Raw genomic sequence first — 17,966 nt, forward strand, 5'->3', positions numbered from 1 at the left:
GTGACAGCTGCTTCTGTGAGGGCTTCTGCTTGACCAGAGCCCTGGGGTTTTGTGGGGTGTGAGTGGGGTGGGCAGTGACGCGCAGCAGCAGCAGTCTGTGCCAAGAGACAGCCTCCGGTTCCCAGAGCGGAGAGGCAATGAGGCCAAGAAACACCGCCATCATTTAACAAATGAAGATGCACGTTGCCGAACAGGAGCTGAACACGCAAAGGAGTTTGGGGTTTTTACTGCCCTCCCTCCTCCCTGCATTTGGACAGGTTTTCTCTGCTGTGATTATTCCTCATGAATCATCATCCATAGAAAGTGACTGAGGCAATGGAGAGTGAATAATGAATCCCCCAAATGGTCTTTTGTGTCTCTGCCTGGAGGGTTTTGGAAATAACTTGCATTTTAATCTCTCTGACTTAGAATCATAGAATTTGGGAGCTGTAAAGGACCTTACAGATAATCAGGGAATTGTGACCTCATGGAGAGACTAGAAGTCAAGCTCTGTGGGTCTGAACCTCCAGTCTGTCACTGAAAATAGAGCTAGCTAACATTTATTGAAGGCTTTCCTTGTGTCAGGCACTCATCTGTTCTTCCCAGACCCTCGGAGGCAGGGCTCCTATTGCCTCTGTTCTGAAGATGAGGAAGGGGATGAAGAGCCAGAACTCCCCTCGGTTCACACAGAGGCTCTGGCTTCAGAACCCATGCCTTCTGTCACTCCAAGGCCTCACCATGTGGACTTGAACAAGTAATTTAACCTCGTTGTGTCTCAGTTTTCTCCTCTGTGATCTCTAAGTCTGACAGTCTACATTTCACACCCAAGCGTATGACTTTACAAGTTAGGAGAGTGCAGCCCAGAAATGTTAAGTGATTTGCCCTAAGTCACCCAGGTTGCTAATGGCAGAATCAGCAAAGGAACTCAGATCCAGTGATCTTCCCTCCCCTGTCCCTCCCACCCTTCCCCTACTCCCCGCCAAGACCTCTTTCCCCTCCATCACACTTTGGTAGGTGTTTCTAGAGGAATCCAACTCCTTGCCTTAGAGATCTCTTCTATGATTTCAGATCGATGGGTTGGACATGTTGGGTTTGGGTGCGGCCAGTCACAACACCAACGGTGAGTTCAGGAAGCTGGTGATATTTGTCCAAGTACCTTCGACCTATCTGCCTGCCTGCTCTTTTTCAGGTCAAGAGTGGTGATGAAAGCCATGAGGGAAGAGCATGGCAATGCCATGTCTGGTGTGGCCCATACATACTCTCCCCTGGTGGGTGCTGTTTCCAGTTGTTTGTCCTCATCAAGCAAATGTTACCACCTTGTGCCGGCTCTCTCTCCCAGCTTCCTTCATGGTGGCAGTGGTTGAAAGTCTGCTCCTCTCTCCCCTTCCCTCTGTCCTTTGTTCTCCCTGTCCCAGGTTCTGATCATTAATTGGCGTGTGATGAGTGTGCCTTGGAGGAGGTAGGGGTCAACAGGGTCTCCAGTAATCACTATGCACCATCTTTGCCAGCCTCCCCATCCCAGTGTCTTCCCTACGTAAAATAGATTGGAAAAGGGTGGAGGTGTCAATAAACAAATCATTGGAATGCATGGAAAGTGAGAACAAGGGAATCCTGGGTGAGGCATTACTCTATTCACAACGGCACTGGGTACCCATGCATGTGTGTGAGTGTGTGTGTGGCTCACACACTCTGAAATGAGCTCTCACCCACTGGTGAGTGGAAAATTAGCTTTGGCAGGTGAGGAACTGGGTGACAGGTGAGGAAGCCAGCAGGGTATCGGTGTTATCTGTCTCCTATTGCTGTTTGCTGGTGTTGCTAACAATATCTCACCCACCCCCTTCCCCTCCCCTAACTTGTAATTAGGTGGAGTGGAAATGACTCGGGAGGCCTTGGGCAGGTGGGAGAGTGATATGAGTACATTAGAATGGCCTCATGACCTTTGGAAGCCAGCCGTGTGCTTTGCAGGTGCGCTGCCCCAAGCCAGGTGGAAACTGGCATTTTCCTGATGGCCCACGAAGCAAGCTGTGTGGTTTACATTTCTCTGGTGGGTGGGAGAAGAGATGGCAGTCCAGGGACTAAGTCCTGGGAAGTTCCGCCAAATGGCATAAGCTGGAGGTGAAGTGAGCCAGGACGGGCAGGTGGGAGACCTGGGGGTCTTAGACTGGCTCTGCTGCCCATCTCTGCCTGCGAGTTGGCCCTGTAATCCCCCTGTGCCTCAGTTTCTCTGACTGCAAAGTGAGGAAAATAATCTCACTGCTACCTGCCTGTTGTGAAGGTAAAGTGTAAAGGCCCTTTGAAATGTCAAGAACACTGTCATTGGACAGTGCCAAGGGAATTTGCAGAGCCTACTGAGAGGCGGCAGTCTGCCTCTGCGTCACTTCCACAGCCTGTGCTCAGACAGGTACTTAGGCATCTCACATCCATAAATCTCATCTCCCATCTATAGTCGGCAAATAAGGGAAAGGGCAGGCCGCTGCTCTGCTACCATCTGATCTTCCTCCCAGCCCCAGCTCCTGGCCTCCCCTGCCTCCACCGCAGGTGATGATCCCTCTGCGCTCCCTCATCTGCTCCCGGCCTGTCAGTTTAATTTAACAAGGTTGCGGGAAGGGTTTGATTTAATCAAACCAGTTGCTGTATCCATTCTGCTCAGAGGTCCCTCAGTGTCACCACTGAGGCTCAGATTAGACAGTGACAATTATTTCTTCTTCCCTGGCTTTGCCTCCCCCTCCCTTTCTCTCCCTGGAGGGAACACGGAGGCAGATCAGTCTCCTGGGACCTAAGAATAGATGCGGGAGGATCATAGGAGGGAAGCAGACTGGCCTCAGAAAGCCCCTCTCGTGCCTTACATGGCCTTGTTTAAGTCTGAGCAACCGCCTGAGGGATGAGGGGAGCAGCAAATGTGAGCAGAGCTGCCTGGAAAGGCTCAGGGCTGCCTGAGGACGGAGCTGTACCATCATCAGTGCCATCATGGATGGCCTCAGAGATAAAACCAAGCTCCCTTGCTGTCGGGAAACTGGGTGGAGGGCGGGCCGAGGAGGTAAGGTATGGTGTGCTCTGCACGCTCCAGACCACAAGAATTTATTTCCAGTTTCTCAGCCTGGATTCTGGGGTCTCCAGAGCCGGGAGACAACAATAGAACAAAGGAGAGGCTCCGTCCATCTGAGTCTTTGTGGCTCTGTTCTCGGCATGAAAGCAGCAGTGACAGGAGGAGGCTGTGTGGATGTGGGTAACTATGGTGCTGGAGGGAGGCAGGTAACGGTGGTGTGTGTGTGGGGGGGCGATGTGTATATGAGTGTCTGTGGCTGGGGAGCCAGGCAGGGGGGTCTCTGGTGCAGATAGGTCAGGTTTAGGGACTTTAGAATTCCAGAACAAATCTCTCTTGCCACTTAACTCTTTCCTTTCCCTCCTTCTCCAGGAAGTGGGTGCACGGCACCTCTTGTTCTCTTGCGCAGCTCACAGGAGAGAAACAAAGTCCTCTTGAAGGGGAGCCCTCTCTTGGGGTGATGGAAATCTTTCCTTTTGCTCATTTGTGTCACATTCTTCCATCAGGCCGGGCAACTGACAGGTGCACCCTTCCCCGGGCCCCTTTCAGAGTCCCCTCCCTGCCATTTGTGTCTCACCCAAATAACCAGCAGACACCACCATCCGCAGGAGCTGCATATGATTAGCAGAAACCCTTCCTGACAGCTCCAAAGAGAAGCCCTCAAATGCGTATTCTATTGAGTGCATCTCATTGCTGCTGACAGCCGCTTTATCAATTAAATTCCACATTCCCAGTCTTCAGAGACGCCACAAACCTCCCTACCTAATAAATCACAGGCCCCCAGTTATTGTTAAATGTCCCATCAGTCTCTAATAAACTCCCTGCCAACAGGGGCAGGTTATTTATTATGCTGCCTGGACAAGAATGAATTGGGCCCCATTCTCAGAAGAAGAGCAAACGTGACGCCTTCCTCCCTAAAGACTGAGGCTGTGGTATTAAATGGGGCAATTAATCAACGCGGGCCTTGGGCAGAGGGGAGTCTGGTCTAGAGAGAGGGAGGATGGCCTGGGGTCCTTTACTGAAAGCCAGCTAAGCAAGTCCCCATGGTGGGAGGTGGCCATGCAGAGTATAGGAACCTGGGCCTTTGCTGCTTCTTCCCCTCTCCTCATTCCTGTTTGAAAAGGTACTGAAGACACAGTCACCCCATAGGCCAAGGGGCACATATGAAAATAGTTGTTCTCCACGTTGAAAGGTAGCTGCATAGGACTGAGCAGGGACGTGAAAAATTCTGTCCAGAAGGCCAGATATTGTTACTTAATAAACTTGATATACCTTAAGTTTATTGATGGCGCTAGTCCACTGAGCAGATGAACTGAAGAATATAGGAGGGAATGTTCCCCTTGCCTGGGAGAGAGAACTAGGAAACATGTGCTCAGTCACTGTTTGCTGGCTAAGCAGCGCACAGGTTAAGCACTGACACTCAGAAAGCAGTGGACAACACCCAAAAGACCCAGGGGCTGTTAGGTGTGAGAAGCAGCGTATAAAGTGGGCCTTGCAGTTACTACCTCATATTAGATCCCAAACTGACATGATGCTCGATGCCCTGCAAGTTACAATCCAAACTCCTCAGCTTTGTCATGGATCAAGCCCTAGTCTATATTTCCAATTGTATTTCTCTCTATTGCTACATAACACTATCCTCCTTTGGGCGAGCATAACACATTAATTTTATATTCCTTATGGTGGCAGACAAGGTCCTCCATACTATGGGACCAATATATCTCTGCAACCTTGTTTCCTGGTAAGTGCTGCCATACTTACCTCCGTTCATGCTAAAGCTCATACCTTACCGTAACTACTATGGTTTCTCATGCTTCCACGCCTTTGCACAAACTGTTCCTTTTGCCCAGAATATCTTTCTAACTTGTCTGCCTGGTGAGCTTTCCTTCCACCCCCGCTGCCTGATGAACTCCACATCTATCCTTCAGGATCAGCTCAGAAAATCACCCCCCAGTGCTTCAAGGGACTTGAGCTTTGTCTCCTGGTGCAGCTATCTTGGCAGAAGTGCTAGACTCCAGGGATTAGGAAAAGAGTGACCTGGGCATGGAGGTTTTCTTATAGTTCCATGCATGCTTTAAACCACTTTGATTTGGGATGGGGAGAGAAGGGCATAGAGAAGAAAGCTATTGGTCTCTGAATACCAAAAGCTGTTTTTCTCAATTTTTCAGATGTTCTCACGCTCTCCCACATGACAGCCACACTTTGAGCAGCTAAGGCCCTGAAAAGTGTCAGTACTGCATGTAATTTTACACCACCTTGTGCTACTTGCATATTTCCTCCTTGGTCAGAGCTATCTGTTTGCACGTATCTTTCTTCTTGAGGGCAAGCGCTCTGCTTATTTTGTCCCAGTTTTGAATCTCCAGCATCTGGCTGATGCGTATTAGGCGTTTAGAAGATTTCTGTTGAAAGAATGAATAAAGAGATGTTTGCAGATTGAATGCAAATAATAAGGTTGACTACCTTTTGTTGCTTTGAGGATCAAATGAGAAAAAGTGGCTATAAAAATCTTAGTGCCTTCCCTTCTTTCCACATATTCCCACGGATCCTCACATTCGGTGGGGGGACACCTTATGTCTATGTTTTTGTTTACATTATTTTCCTTTCCTCTGGGTGCAGAAACTTCCATTGTGAAATCATTGCCTGGGACCATTTGAACCTGAAAATCCATTCCGAGTCTACCTTTTACTCCCACTTCTTCAATTCACAGGAATCCTTCCCCCCTCTAGCTTCCAGGCACATAAGGTGAGGAAAAATTTTCCAAGTAGACAGAACAGCATACAAAGAGGCTGGGGTCCCATTGTGATTTTATCCTGAAGGAGGCCAGCAGGCAGACAACAGTCCAACTGGTTTCTGCGTATGTTACTCTCATACCTCACCTGGTTATTAAATGGTCTCTTACCTTTACATCTTATTTTTATGGCACTAAAAATTACGACCAACAGCATTATTACAGTTTTTAACTACTGAGGAAAAAAATTGTATTGATTTGTTTTTAGCTATAGCAATATAATTTATGCCTAGTAACATAACTGCAGTATTTGGGCAGGGGAACCATTCAGGAGGTTGTTGTGACAGTTAGGACCTAAAAGGTCCTAAAATAGGACCCTTAAAAGGGACCTAAAATAGGACAGATGCTATGGAGACTGGAGAAGAAATATGGATGAGATATTTGGAAGCAAAATTACTTGCCCTCAAGTAATTGTTAGAAAGGGGAGGGACTTTCCTGGCGGTCCAGTGGTTAGGACTCGGTGCTTTCACTGTCTGCCATGGCCCCGGGTTCAACCCCTGGTCAATCCAAATCCCCCCCAAAAAAAAGAAAGGGGAGAGGGATAATGGAAGGTGGAGTCAAGAATAATTAATTCCCAGGTTTGGGATTTAGGGATTAGGTGGATGAAAGAGGTGGGGTACTAAGAGGAAGTCTGGAACCTTTACTGCCCACTCCCAACAGGCCCCCTTCTTTCATATGAACAGTTGACATTTTCTCAATGTTTTGTAAATTTTTAAGAAAAATGCATCTGAGAATCCCTTTCCAGTGGGATTACCTTGCCAAAGTCCTCCTACCTCCTTCGGAATCTGAATCATCACCGTGTGTGTGTGTGTGTGTGTGTGTGTGTGTGTGTGTGTGTAGGGAAGTGTGAGGCTGGTGAGAGATAACGACCAGAATTATGATATAATCTTTAGATTTGTAATTGTGAATAATATTAGGTTCCAAAAATACTTACATTTGGAGTTATGACTCAGAATTTGTTATAGGAGCTCATTTATTCAATAAATATTGAGCACTTACTCTGTGTCAGATTGTTTTTTCCGATTAGGGATACTGCAGAGAACAAAAGAGAATAGGTCCCTGTCCTCATAGAGTGGGGGAGACAGACAATAAACATATGATTTCATCTAGTGATAAGTACCATGAAGAAAAATAAAGCAGAACAAGGGAATAGAGAGCGATGGGAAAGGCGGCGGAGCTGCCAGGATGGGGGAGCTATCTCAGATAGAGTGTTCAGGAAAGTCCTCTTTGAAAAGGTGGTATTTGAGCAGAGACCTAAAATAAAGTGGTAAAGACTGTTGTTATCCATGAGATGGTGGTGGGGAGGGATAGGAGCAACACACAGAAAACGTTCAATTTGAGCTATTAGACATAAAGTGGAGGTGCTGAGAAGGGAGATGGATGTACAAGTCTGGAGTTCAGAGGAAGGTCGGAGGTGTAGATACTAATGTGGGAGTTGTCAGTCCAGTTGCTGGTTCCAATTCGATTTGCTTTTATCAGAGCTCAGCGTGTGCCAGGTACTGTGCTAGGGGCTGGGAACGCAGAGATGAAAGCACACGGATATATACCAGGCAACGTGGTCAATCCTAAATCTCGCTGTACTTCGGGCGCTCTCTGCGAGCACAGGAGGAGGCAGCGAGCTGGGGCGGGACACGGTGGGGAGCCGGAGGAGTTGACCGCCGAGCCGAAGCCAGGAGGCTGGGAGCGTGACGCACTGGGCTCTTCACAAAGGCAGCATTGTGAGGTCGGCAACGCGGGCGCAGGGCGGGGCAGTGCTCCCACCGTGAGCGCGCGGCGTCCTCTGCAGGCCGTAGGCGGCGACACACCGGTAGCCTCAGCTTTCCTCCCCTCCCTTTTCCCGCCTTCCTCAGGCCACGTTTTTTTGTTGTTATAGCTGTTTTCCGAGTCTTTCTAAGCCTCGGACTTCCGTCCCTTACCCCTCCTCTTCGAGGCCAGGAGTGTCAGTGTCTTCGCAGGAAGACTGCCAATAAAGTTTTTCCTCTTCTTGTTCTCAGGCTCTCCGCCTCGCCCCAAGTACCGCGAGATCCGGCGGCGCGGCTAGCATGGCGGCGGCATCTGAAGCTCCGGCGGCCTTAAAGACTATGGAGAGCACTATGCCTGCGGAGCGCGTGGCCGCGCACTTCGCGGCCCCGGAGCCAGCGCCCCGGCCAGTGCGGAGTCTGCGGACGGCTCATGACATCAGCGGCCCGCGGACCCGCACCGGGGACGTGCTGCTGGCGGAGCCGGGGGACTTCGAGTCGCTGCTGCTGTCGCGGCCGGTGCTGGAGGGGCTGCAGGCGGTTGGCTTCGAGCGGCCGTCGCCCGTGCAGCTCAAGGCCATACCGCTGGGGCGGTGCGGACTCGGTGAGGGCTGGGGCCCTGGAGGGACCGGAAGGGCCGGAGGAGGGGGCGGCGGCGGCCAAGTCCGTGGCGAGGGCCGGGAAGGGCCCGGAGCGGCCGTCTTGCAGGGCTCGGCCCGGGGCAAGACGCCGCACGCACGCGAGCGTCAGTTTCCTCCTCTGTCAAACGGAGGCGCAGTATTGAATTTGGAGATAGTTGAGGTCCATTCCGCGCTGTCAGGTGGTTCTACGTTTGGGAATATAAACGGCAGGAAAGATCTCAGATGAGATCAGCCTGGATTAGGGTAGGCCCTAAATCCAGTGGCAAGAGTCCTTATAAGAGAAGGGAGAAAGGCAGAGAAGAAAGCCATGTGAAAATGGAGGCAGAGATTGGAGTTACACAGCTCCAAGCCAAGAAATGTCTCAGCCGTCAGAAGCTGGAAGAGACAGGAAGGATTGTACCATAGAGCCTTAGGAGAGAATGTGGCCCGGCTGATACCTTGATTTCATATTTCTGGCCTCCAAAACTTTGAGAAAATAAATTTCTGCTTTCTAAGCCAAAAAGAGAAGAGAAATGGTGGAGGTTCAGGGAGGAGGCCTGTTTCTGGATATGGCCACATGTTTGTTTTAGAGTTAACTTAAAAACGAAAGTGGTTAAGGATGTGATCTCTGGAGACCTGTCTAGTTCTGGGATTTCATGTTGGTACCTAAGCTTCTTCAGTCAGTCCTGGCTAATGATAATTTTTTTTTTTTTTTCCTCCTCAGATTTAATTGTTCAAGCTAAGTCTGGCACTGGGAAAACCTGTGTGTTCTCCACCATTGCTTTGGACTCTCTTGTTCTTGAAAACCTAAGTACCCAGGTGAGTTTAGCTCAGAGGACCCAAAGGAGGGTATGTTATGTGGATTTACTACAGGTCAGATGAAATACCGGTAGCTCCTCAGAGGTAGAAGTGAATGATTGTGTTAAGACATATGAAAAGTATACAAGTAAAGTAGACCTTAAGGCTGTTGAGTGGTGTTGGTGTGGTTGGTGACCAAATACACATTATTAGTGTTAGAAGTTTAGAGATTTCTATTATTACTGCGTGTTAAATAAGTCTGCCATGTGTGTCAATTTTGTCATTACTTGAGAATACAGATAGGGATTCTTTATTCTTTTTTTAAAAATTTAATTAATTTATTTATTTATGGCCGTGTTGGGTCTTCGTTTCTGTGTGAGGGCTTTCTCTAGTTGCGGCAAGCGGGGGCCACTCTTCATCGCGGTGCGTGGGCCTCTCACTTATCGCGGCCTCTCTTGTTGCGGAGCACAGGCTCCAGACGCGCAGGCTCAGTAGTTGTGGCTCACGGGCCCAGTTGCTCCGCGGCATGTGGGATCCTCCCAGACCAGGGCTCGAACCCGTGTCCCCTGCATTGGCAGGCAGATTCTCAACCACTGTGCCACCAGGGCAGCCCTCTTTATTCATTTATTTGCCCACTAGATTGTGGTGAGGTTTAGCGTTTGACCTGATTCATGGTAATGAGGTGTTTGGCTATTGTAGGTAACTGCATGTGGTACTTACAGTGAATGTATTATACTGATCTCCCATCTTCTGGGTTCTCTCAGAGTAGGTCTAAGAGGGCCTTACCCAAATTAACAGGAGGTTTGGGTTTGGAGATCATTTCTTCAGCAAAGATTTGTTATGTTTAAACAGTATGCCAGGCATTGGGGATATAAAGATGAATCAGGTATGATCCTCATAGTCTTACTTTGTGGTTTAGTAGTTACAGCAGGCTGTATTTCAAGTTCTCAGTCATGTCTATCTGATGATGACTCTTCAACAGTGTTTTTTAACCCAGATACTCATATCTGGGTTAAAAAACACTGTAAAGCTTTTTGAGTCCTGCCTTATGTATTTATTCTACCGACTTGTTAAAGGTATATTTTATGTTTCTTTTTAGATTTTGATCTTGGCTCCTACAAGAGAAATTGCTATACAGATACATTCTGTTATCACAGCCATTGGAATAAAAATGGAAGGCTTAGTGTGTCATGTGTTTATCGGAGGGACTCCATTATCACAAGACAAAACCAGACTTAAAAAGTGTCATATTGCTGTTGGTTCTCCTGGTAAGATATCAATGCCTGTTAATAACTGGGGCTTTTAAGTAACTGAACACTTCTATATAACAGTAAGAATATGGCAATCTTTGATAATTATGGTAATTGTTTTGAGGATTAAAAATGAAGAGCATTAGATTAGTGAGATATAAACACATGACTGGATTACCAACAGAATTTATGAAATTTCTGTTTCTAAGGATGTTTAAGAACAAGTATGGGATAGGCTTCTGAGAAGAAGAGGAATGAGATGATTTCAGAAAGCCCTTCTAAGCCATGGATCGGGATTATTCTTTGCTTCCGTATTAGTCCTTCGGTCATGAATCACTCAGAATCATAATCTAGCATTCAGTGCCTTACAAGTCTTTTGACAGGAAGTGTTTATTTTCCATACGTATTGGTGATGAAATATGAGGGAAAAAATAATGGACTTAGGGAGGATCAGAACTCAAGATTTCTAATTTGTGGTTTAGTGTGTAAAGAGTAATGAGGGTTGGGTCAGGAAAGTCAGCAATTCAACCTGTAAGTAGAATAACAACATTGGCTGAAATTTGCACAGATTTGGTGCATATGAATATTTGAATATGTTTTTTTCTGGACTTTAGGCAGAATTAAACAACTGATAGAACTTGACTACTTGAATCCAGGCAGTATACGTCTCTTTATTCTTGATGAAGCAGATAAGCTTTTAGAAGAAGGCAGCTTCCAGGAGCAAATAAAGTAAGAAAAATAACTAACTTGACTATTAAAATGGTGCCCCAAAGTATCTATCTTTTGCTTTTCTAGGTGGTGATTATCATCTGAATAGTTTCCATGGTGTGTGTGTTTTTCTTCTATTTTGCAGTTGGATTTATTCTTCCTTGCCTGCTAGTAAACAGATGTTGGCAGTGTCAGCTACTTACCCTGAATTTTTGGCTAATGCTTTGACAAAGTACATGAGAGAGCCCACTTTTGTAAGACTAAATTCCAGTGATCCGAGTCTCATAGGTGTGTACAGATATTGGATATTTAGTGGGTTTGTTTGTGATATTCTGGAGCTTTCCTTTGCTAAGTTGGCTTTTGCTTTCATATTTGCTATAGAAAATATGCTCATTTTAACAGAAGAGTCTTCTTTGTAGGTTTGAAGCAGTACTACAAAGTTGTCAGTTCATACCCTTTGGCCCATAAGATTTTTGAGGAAAAGACTCAGCATTTACAAGAATTGTTCAGCAAAATTCCATTTAATCAAGCCTTAGTCTTTTCTAATTTACACAGCAGGTAATGTACCTTAAAAAGTCATCTGGGGAACTTGTGAAATAAAAGGATAGGTGTGGGGCAGTATTTGTAAAGTTATAACCCTCTGTGTTATTTTTGATAGAGCACAACACTTGGCTGATATCCTTTCTTCTAAAGGCTTTCCTGCAGAGTGCATTTCAGGTAAGTTCATCTCTTAACTTTAACCTTTGTTTAGTATCCTGACTTGAAGCTTCTCCAAGGTCAGGAGGAAGAGGTACCATTTCCTGAGTTGTCTTGTGAGTGTGAGGTTACACTGAGTCTTCAGAGTAAAAGGAATTTCAGGTTTATTTTTCACTGGGATTTGTCTTTTTAAGAAGTAACATGGTATATACTAAAAAACTAGAAAACTGGAGTTATATCCACAAAGAACTTAATAACTTTACAAAATAGAGTCTGTCTTTGTTATCTTAAGATAATCATTGTAAAAAATGCAAAGAATTGCTAACTAAATTGACTTTTACAGTCTTGTGGAAGGCAAAACTGATTCGTTTTTGACACAAAGCTAAATTATTACTGTTGACCTAGGAATGAAAGATTTAAAGGAATTTTTGATAAGTGAGATCCTTTTTAGAGTTTTGATTGCTATCTCAGCTTAGTTTTTACCTGTTAGCATAAACTCATTTAGTCGTGGTATATTATGAGATACTGGGGAGGCCGTTTTCTCATGGACCAGTATTTGGATGATAGATCACACTTCAACACCAAATTGGTAAACAGCTGGTTAAAGCAATTTTATTTTCCTAAGAATTGTTAAACCTCATATGGCACTTTGTAGATATAATGTTATATCTACAGGCATAGCCTAGTCACCATTTAAAATTGAATTTCGAGTTGATTGCCTAACCATATTTTAGAAGATTCTGACTTTAGGTCTTTTTTTTTTTTTTTTTTTTTCCTGACTTTAGTTCTTAACCTAGATTTGCATATAAGGACAGAATTAACTTTGGTTGTTAAAGTGTTAAGACTGGCAATTATGATTTCTGATTTTTGTGGATTTGATAAATGTATGTTCACTTGTTTTTATATGACTTTCTTTCTGGGTCCTTTTAGGCAACATGAATCAGAATCAGCGTCTTGATGCTATGGCTAAACTGAAGCAGTTTCATTGCAGAGTCCTCGTTTCCACAGATTTGGTAAATTTCCTGTTCAGTTTGGGTGACTAATCCATCTGGACATAAGTTCTGTTATCAAATATACAGATTTCATCTATTATTTTAAGTGGGTGTATCTGACAAGAATACCAGAAGATAATTGTCTTTCCAGTGCTGGGGAATATGCTTTCTTCCTAAAATTGTCTTTTATATTTTTATCTTTATTGTTGAAATTAGTCATTAGAAATGAATTTTCTTTTCCTTTGCTCCTAAATATCCTCCTTGCTCTTAAATATCCTCCTATTCTTAATTTGGCTCTTGGTTATACTGAATAATATAGTGTGCCATGCAATGGCTAATGCGAACAAACAATTGTTCTCTTCTTCAATTCAAGACTTCCCGTGGAATTGATGCTGAGAACGTGAATCTGGTTGTAAACCTGGATGTACCATTGGATTGGGAGACATATATGCATCGGATTGGCAGAGCTGGCCGTTTTGGTAAAAAAAAAAAAAAAAAAAAAGGAAAGAGAAAAGTTTGGGTTCTTTCTTTAAGGGGAGGAAGCTATAATGTGACAGGTGGACTTGAAGTGTCATTTATCTGGAATTGATTTACTACTTAACATTCCTTCTGTGCTTTAGGTACTTTGGGACTGACAGTGACCTACTGCTGTAGGGGAGAAGAAGAAAATATGGTGATGAAAATTGCCCAGAAATGTAAGATCAACCTTCTGCCTTTACCAGGTATATTTTGTCTATTTCATTTTGCCGTCAAAATAATAATGATAGGCCTAATAAAAATAATAGCTAACATAGAGTACTTACGATGTGTTGGATACTGTTCTAAGTATATATGTTAACTCATTTAATTCTCACCACAATTACATGAGGTATGTGCTATTATTATCTACCTTTTGTAGATGAGGATATTGAGGCATAGGTTAAATATTTGCCTAAGGTCTTACAGCTAATAAGTAGCAGGGAGAAGATTGCAAGCTAACTAATGACACATGAAAAATGAAAAATATTTTCCTACTGTATTAACTCCATATTTTACTTTGTAGCCCTGCAATTTGATTTTATTCTTTTATATCAAGGGATGTATTTTACCTCTTATGTTGCTATGAAGGTAATTCTTGCCATATTCTCCTTTGTCACCATGGGGAAGGAATAGTATCTTTAATGTGAACACTATTCTGAAAATGTTGAAGTGTTTTCTTTTGATTTTAATGAATCATTTATCAAGCTGCTTTTTTTTTTTTTAATTAATTTATTTATTTTTGGCTGTGTTGGGTCTTTGTTGGGTCTTTGTTGCTGCGCGCGGGCTTTTCTCTAGTCGCAGCGAGCAGGGGCTACTCTTCGTTGTGGTGCGCGGGCCTCTCATTGCAGTGGCTTCTCTTGTTACGGAACACGGGCTGTAGGCACGCGGGCTTCAGTAGTTGTGACACGTGGGCTCAGTAGTTGTGGCTCCTGGAAGTCCCCACCCAGGAGTTTTTTAGGGTTTCTAAAAAAGTTTTCAAGAGATAATTAATAGTTTCAAACATGCATTGTTTCCAAGACAGCAGTTTTAAAAAGCAGCTTGGGGCTTCCCTGGTGGTGCAGTGGTTAGGAATCCACCTGCCAGTGCAGGGGACACGGGTTCGATCCCTGGTCCCGGAAGATCCCACGGGCCGCAGAGCAACTAAGCCCATGTACCACAACTAATGAGCCTGCGCTCTAGAGCCCATGAGCCACAACTACTGAAGCCCACGAGCCTAGAGCCCATGCTCCACAATAAGAGGAGCCACTGCAATGAGAAGCCCGTGCGCCACAACGAAGAGTAGCCCCCGCTCACCGCAACTAGAGAAAGCCCACGCGCAGCAACGAAGACCCAATGCAGCCAATCAATCAATCGATCAATCAATAAACAAACTTATTAAAAAAAAAGAAAACCTCCTGGGTGGAAATATGGTTTATTTGCTATACAACTGACCCTTGAACAACAATGGGGGGGTTAGAGACGCCGAGCCTCCACGCAGCATAAATCCCTATATAGCTTATAGTCAGCCCTCCATATCTGCCTTTCCGCATCCGCTGATTCAGCCAACAGCAGATTGTTTAGTACTGTTGTACGTATTGGAAAAAATCTGCGTATAACTGGACCTGCACAGTTCATACCCGCAGTTCAAACCCGTGTTATTCAAAGGTCAACTGTATATGTTAATGTATGCATGTTAGTGTGTGTATATATACGTTGTATAGATACATAAATGTATACTTACATAGTGTATACATGACCTTTTAGAAGATGGACTATGTAGTTACTGAATAAATATAACAATGAATATTTTACCAATTTATCTTTAACTCCTTTAGTGATTTTTACGAAGCTAGATGAAGCACAGGTTTGGGAGTACTGTGGATTTTAGTAGTTTTGGCTTTGTGATAACTCATTTTCACAGATTTTTTAAATTGCTCTAAGCTTATGTCCTGATTTACAAAATATTTGTTTTTAGAGTAGATGGTCTTTAGGTTCTCTATCAGTTCTAAGACTATATTTTGTTAATTCTCTCTACGTATAAGTCTATTGGTGATCTTTGTAGTTATAAATAATGGAAAAAATAAATTGAAAAAATGACATTTATAGTGTTAGATCTATACTGGACTAGGCACTTGTGTGACAACAGACTGTTCAGGTGAGTTGCCTGGAGCAGGATTAGGAGAGAAAGTGGCCTGAATGATAGGTCTCCGCAAGGAAGGGATGTCACCTTAGTAGGAATCCAAGTTTAGTTAGAGGGTCTCTTCAGTGAAGGATCAAGAGCCCCAGCTGAAGAATCCAGATCTGAGGGAATGAGTAGTGGGTACACATACATGGAACACCACTAGCAGCAACAGACAGGTGAGGTCTTTGTAAAGCAGGGCCTCTGTGTACTTAGTCTGCCTAAGATGGAAATTGGTCGCACTTTGGAAAGATCTGGGTGCAGGTGGAAGCAAATTGTCACGCCTGGATGGGATAGGAAATTTAGAGAGTTAGAGCCAGCAAATTTTTTTAAACTTACAAGTGCCAGTGGTACCACAGATCTTTTCACAGTCATCTGGCTTTTTTCCCCTTGGAGGTTTTTTTTCTCCACTGTTGAGGGCAGTGATTTCTCCCTGGTAGAATATAGGGTGGCAGATTTACTTCGGTACAGAGTTGCAGTTGTAGTATTTCCCAGTTGGTAAGCTTTGGGGAGCACAATCCATTTTCTAATATCTTGTTTTGCTGTTATCAGTAGTGAGATAATGGGGAGGAGTTGGGGAGAGGGAGACGGGGAAGGATGGGAGAATTGCTGTAGAGGCATACCTCACTCCTAGAATAAGCTCTTTTCAAGTGAGGGGGTATGGGATGGGTCTTTTATATTTTTGGGCAAATTTCTTTACTGCAAGTTTTGCTTAGGTCTTTTAAAATACTAATATATTAAGCTTCTTAGTATAGTGTTAGTATATTTTGTTGCTTACTCTTATTTGACCGTGGAAAGCTTTATTAATCCATTCAGAAAATGCTGGTCTAGAACAGCTCGAGAATTTAATACTTTTTTTATTCCTTTTCTGTAGATCCTATTCCTCCTGGTCTGATGGAAGAATGTTTGGATTGGGATGTGGAGGTTGAAGCTGCCATGCATGCATATGGCTTAGCAAGTATACCTACACAGACCCTAAAACAAATTCAAAAAGTAGAGAGCACCTTTCAAACTCAGAAAGCTCATGGTAGCCACATGGCTTCATCTAGAAATACTTCTGTATCTGCACTATCAGTCAAATCAAAAAATAATACCAAACAAAAGCCTCCTGTGAAAAGCCACTCAGAGTGTGGAATTGTAGAAAAAGCCATGTCACCAAAAGAACTGGGCTGTGCCGTACAATTGGAAGAGCAAATGAAGAATTCTATTCAGACCTCTGTTGAAAACTCTACTAACAGTCAGCACCAAGTCAAAGAAGCTTCTGTGTCACTCCCCAAAATTCCTTGTCTGTCTTCCTTTAAAACCCATCTGCCATGTACTTTGACTTTTGCAGAATTGGTGGAGGATTATGAACACTATATTAAAGAGGGGTTAGAGAAACCTGTGGAAATCATCAGACACTACACAGGTCCTGGGGATCAGACTGTGAATCCTCAAAATGGTTTTGTGAGAAATAGAATTACTGAAGAGAGAGTGCAGATATTGACAAGTAGTAGCCAATCTGGAGACTCTGAGAGTGACAGTGATTCTTACAGTTCAAGGACTTCTTCCCAGAGCAAAGGAAGTAAGTCATACTTGGAAGGTTCTTCTGATACTCAGCTGAAAGACTTGGAATCTATTCCTGTGGGTGGCCATATCTCTTTGGAACAACCTCTGAATGGAAATGACACCCCTCGTCTAGTAGAGTATCAGGAATCACCTGAAATCCAAATAAAGGCAAGGCATAAAGAGGGAGCTAACCATAACCAGAGAGCTAAGCAGAGCTGGAGAAACCTTCCCAGGCGGTCTTCCTATCGATTGCAGACAGAACCCCAGGAAGATTTTTGGTATGACCACCATAGGGAAACACATCCGAGTTTTTCTAATACCTATCAGGACTATGAGGAGTACTGGAAGGCTTACTACAGGGCGTGGCAGGAATACTATGCTGCTGCTTCTCAGCCGTATTATTGGAATGCTCAGAGCCATCCAAATTGGATGGCAGCCTATCACATGAATACCATTTATCTACAAGAAATGATGCGTGGCAACCAGTGATTATAGGCTGTACGGCACACCATCTGGGAATATCAACAAGTGATACCTTTGGATTGCCATCCTCCTTGACCTGTAGTAGAGTGGCATATAGTGGCATTTTTGAGGAACTGGAGAAGTTTCGAGGCTTTCCACTGGGACACATCTAGTTTTCAGATTGTTTTGACCTAAATCAACCTGATTCAGGTCAGGTGAATTATCTTCTTTAAAGAAACTTCCTGGATGAGATTCTTGAAAGAAAATTTGGGGGACATAGAGCTAAAGGTCCCAGGGTGCCATTTTCTATAAGCCATTCCAAAAAGAAACACTTAAAAAGACTTACACCACTGCTTACTTAAAAGAAATAAAAACAGTTGAGATTTGAAAAATAATGCAAGTTTATGCTGTGGAGTTCTTTCCAAAAGTCTTGGGCTACATTTCCATAGAGGTGTGTTCTTGTAGAAATTTGTAGCATGGTAGATCAGAAAGCCCCCTCTCCTTTTAGGTTTAGGCAGGAAGGAATAAACATTGCTTCAGACTTTCCCGAAGGTCCTTGATTTGATGCTGTTTGCTTCCAGTAAAAATATTTATTACCAGTAAAGATAGAAACTTAGCCAAGTGTGTTGACGTGTTTATTGTTCATCTTTTGAATATCTTTTGTCT

At 44.2% G+C, this 17,966-nt stretch overlaps 1 protein-coding gene across 1 annotated transcript; it reads left to right on the plus strand.

Annotated features, from left to right (window-relative positions):
* The first annotated feature begins 7,564 nt into the window (after positions 1–7,564).
* On the plus strand, positions 7,565–17,695 carry DDX20 (DEAD-box helicase 20). The gene is made up of 12 exons (XM_068540493.1): positions 7,565–7,617; positions 7,805–8,153; positions 8,894–8,988; positions 10,067–10,235; positions 10,832–10,946; positions 11,071–11,213; positions 11,345–11,483; positions 11,584–11,642; positions 12,552–12,634; positions 12,987–13,092; positions 13,234–13,335; positions 16,165–17,695. Exons 2-12 carry the CDS (start codon positions 7,853–7,855, stop codon positions 17,325–17,327), a joined length of 2,475 nt encoding a protein of 824 aa, XP_068396594.1. The 5' UTR covers positions 7,565–7,617; positions 7,805–7,852; the 3' UTR covers positions 17,328–17,695.
* Positions 17,696–17,966: the final 271 nt, after the last annotated feature.

This window comes from Eschrichtius robustus, chromosome 3 (genome assembly GCF_028021215.1).
Source record: "Eschrichtius robustus isolate mEscRob2 chromosome 3, mEscRob2.pri, whole genome shotgun sequence".
NCBI classification, from domain to species: Eukaryota; Metazoa; Chordata; class Mammalia; order Artiodactyla; family Eschrichtiidae; genus Eschrichtius; species Eschrichtius robustus.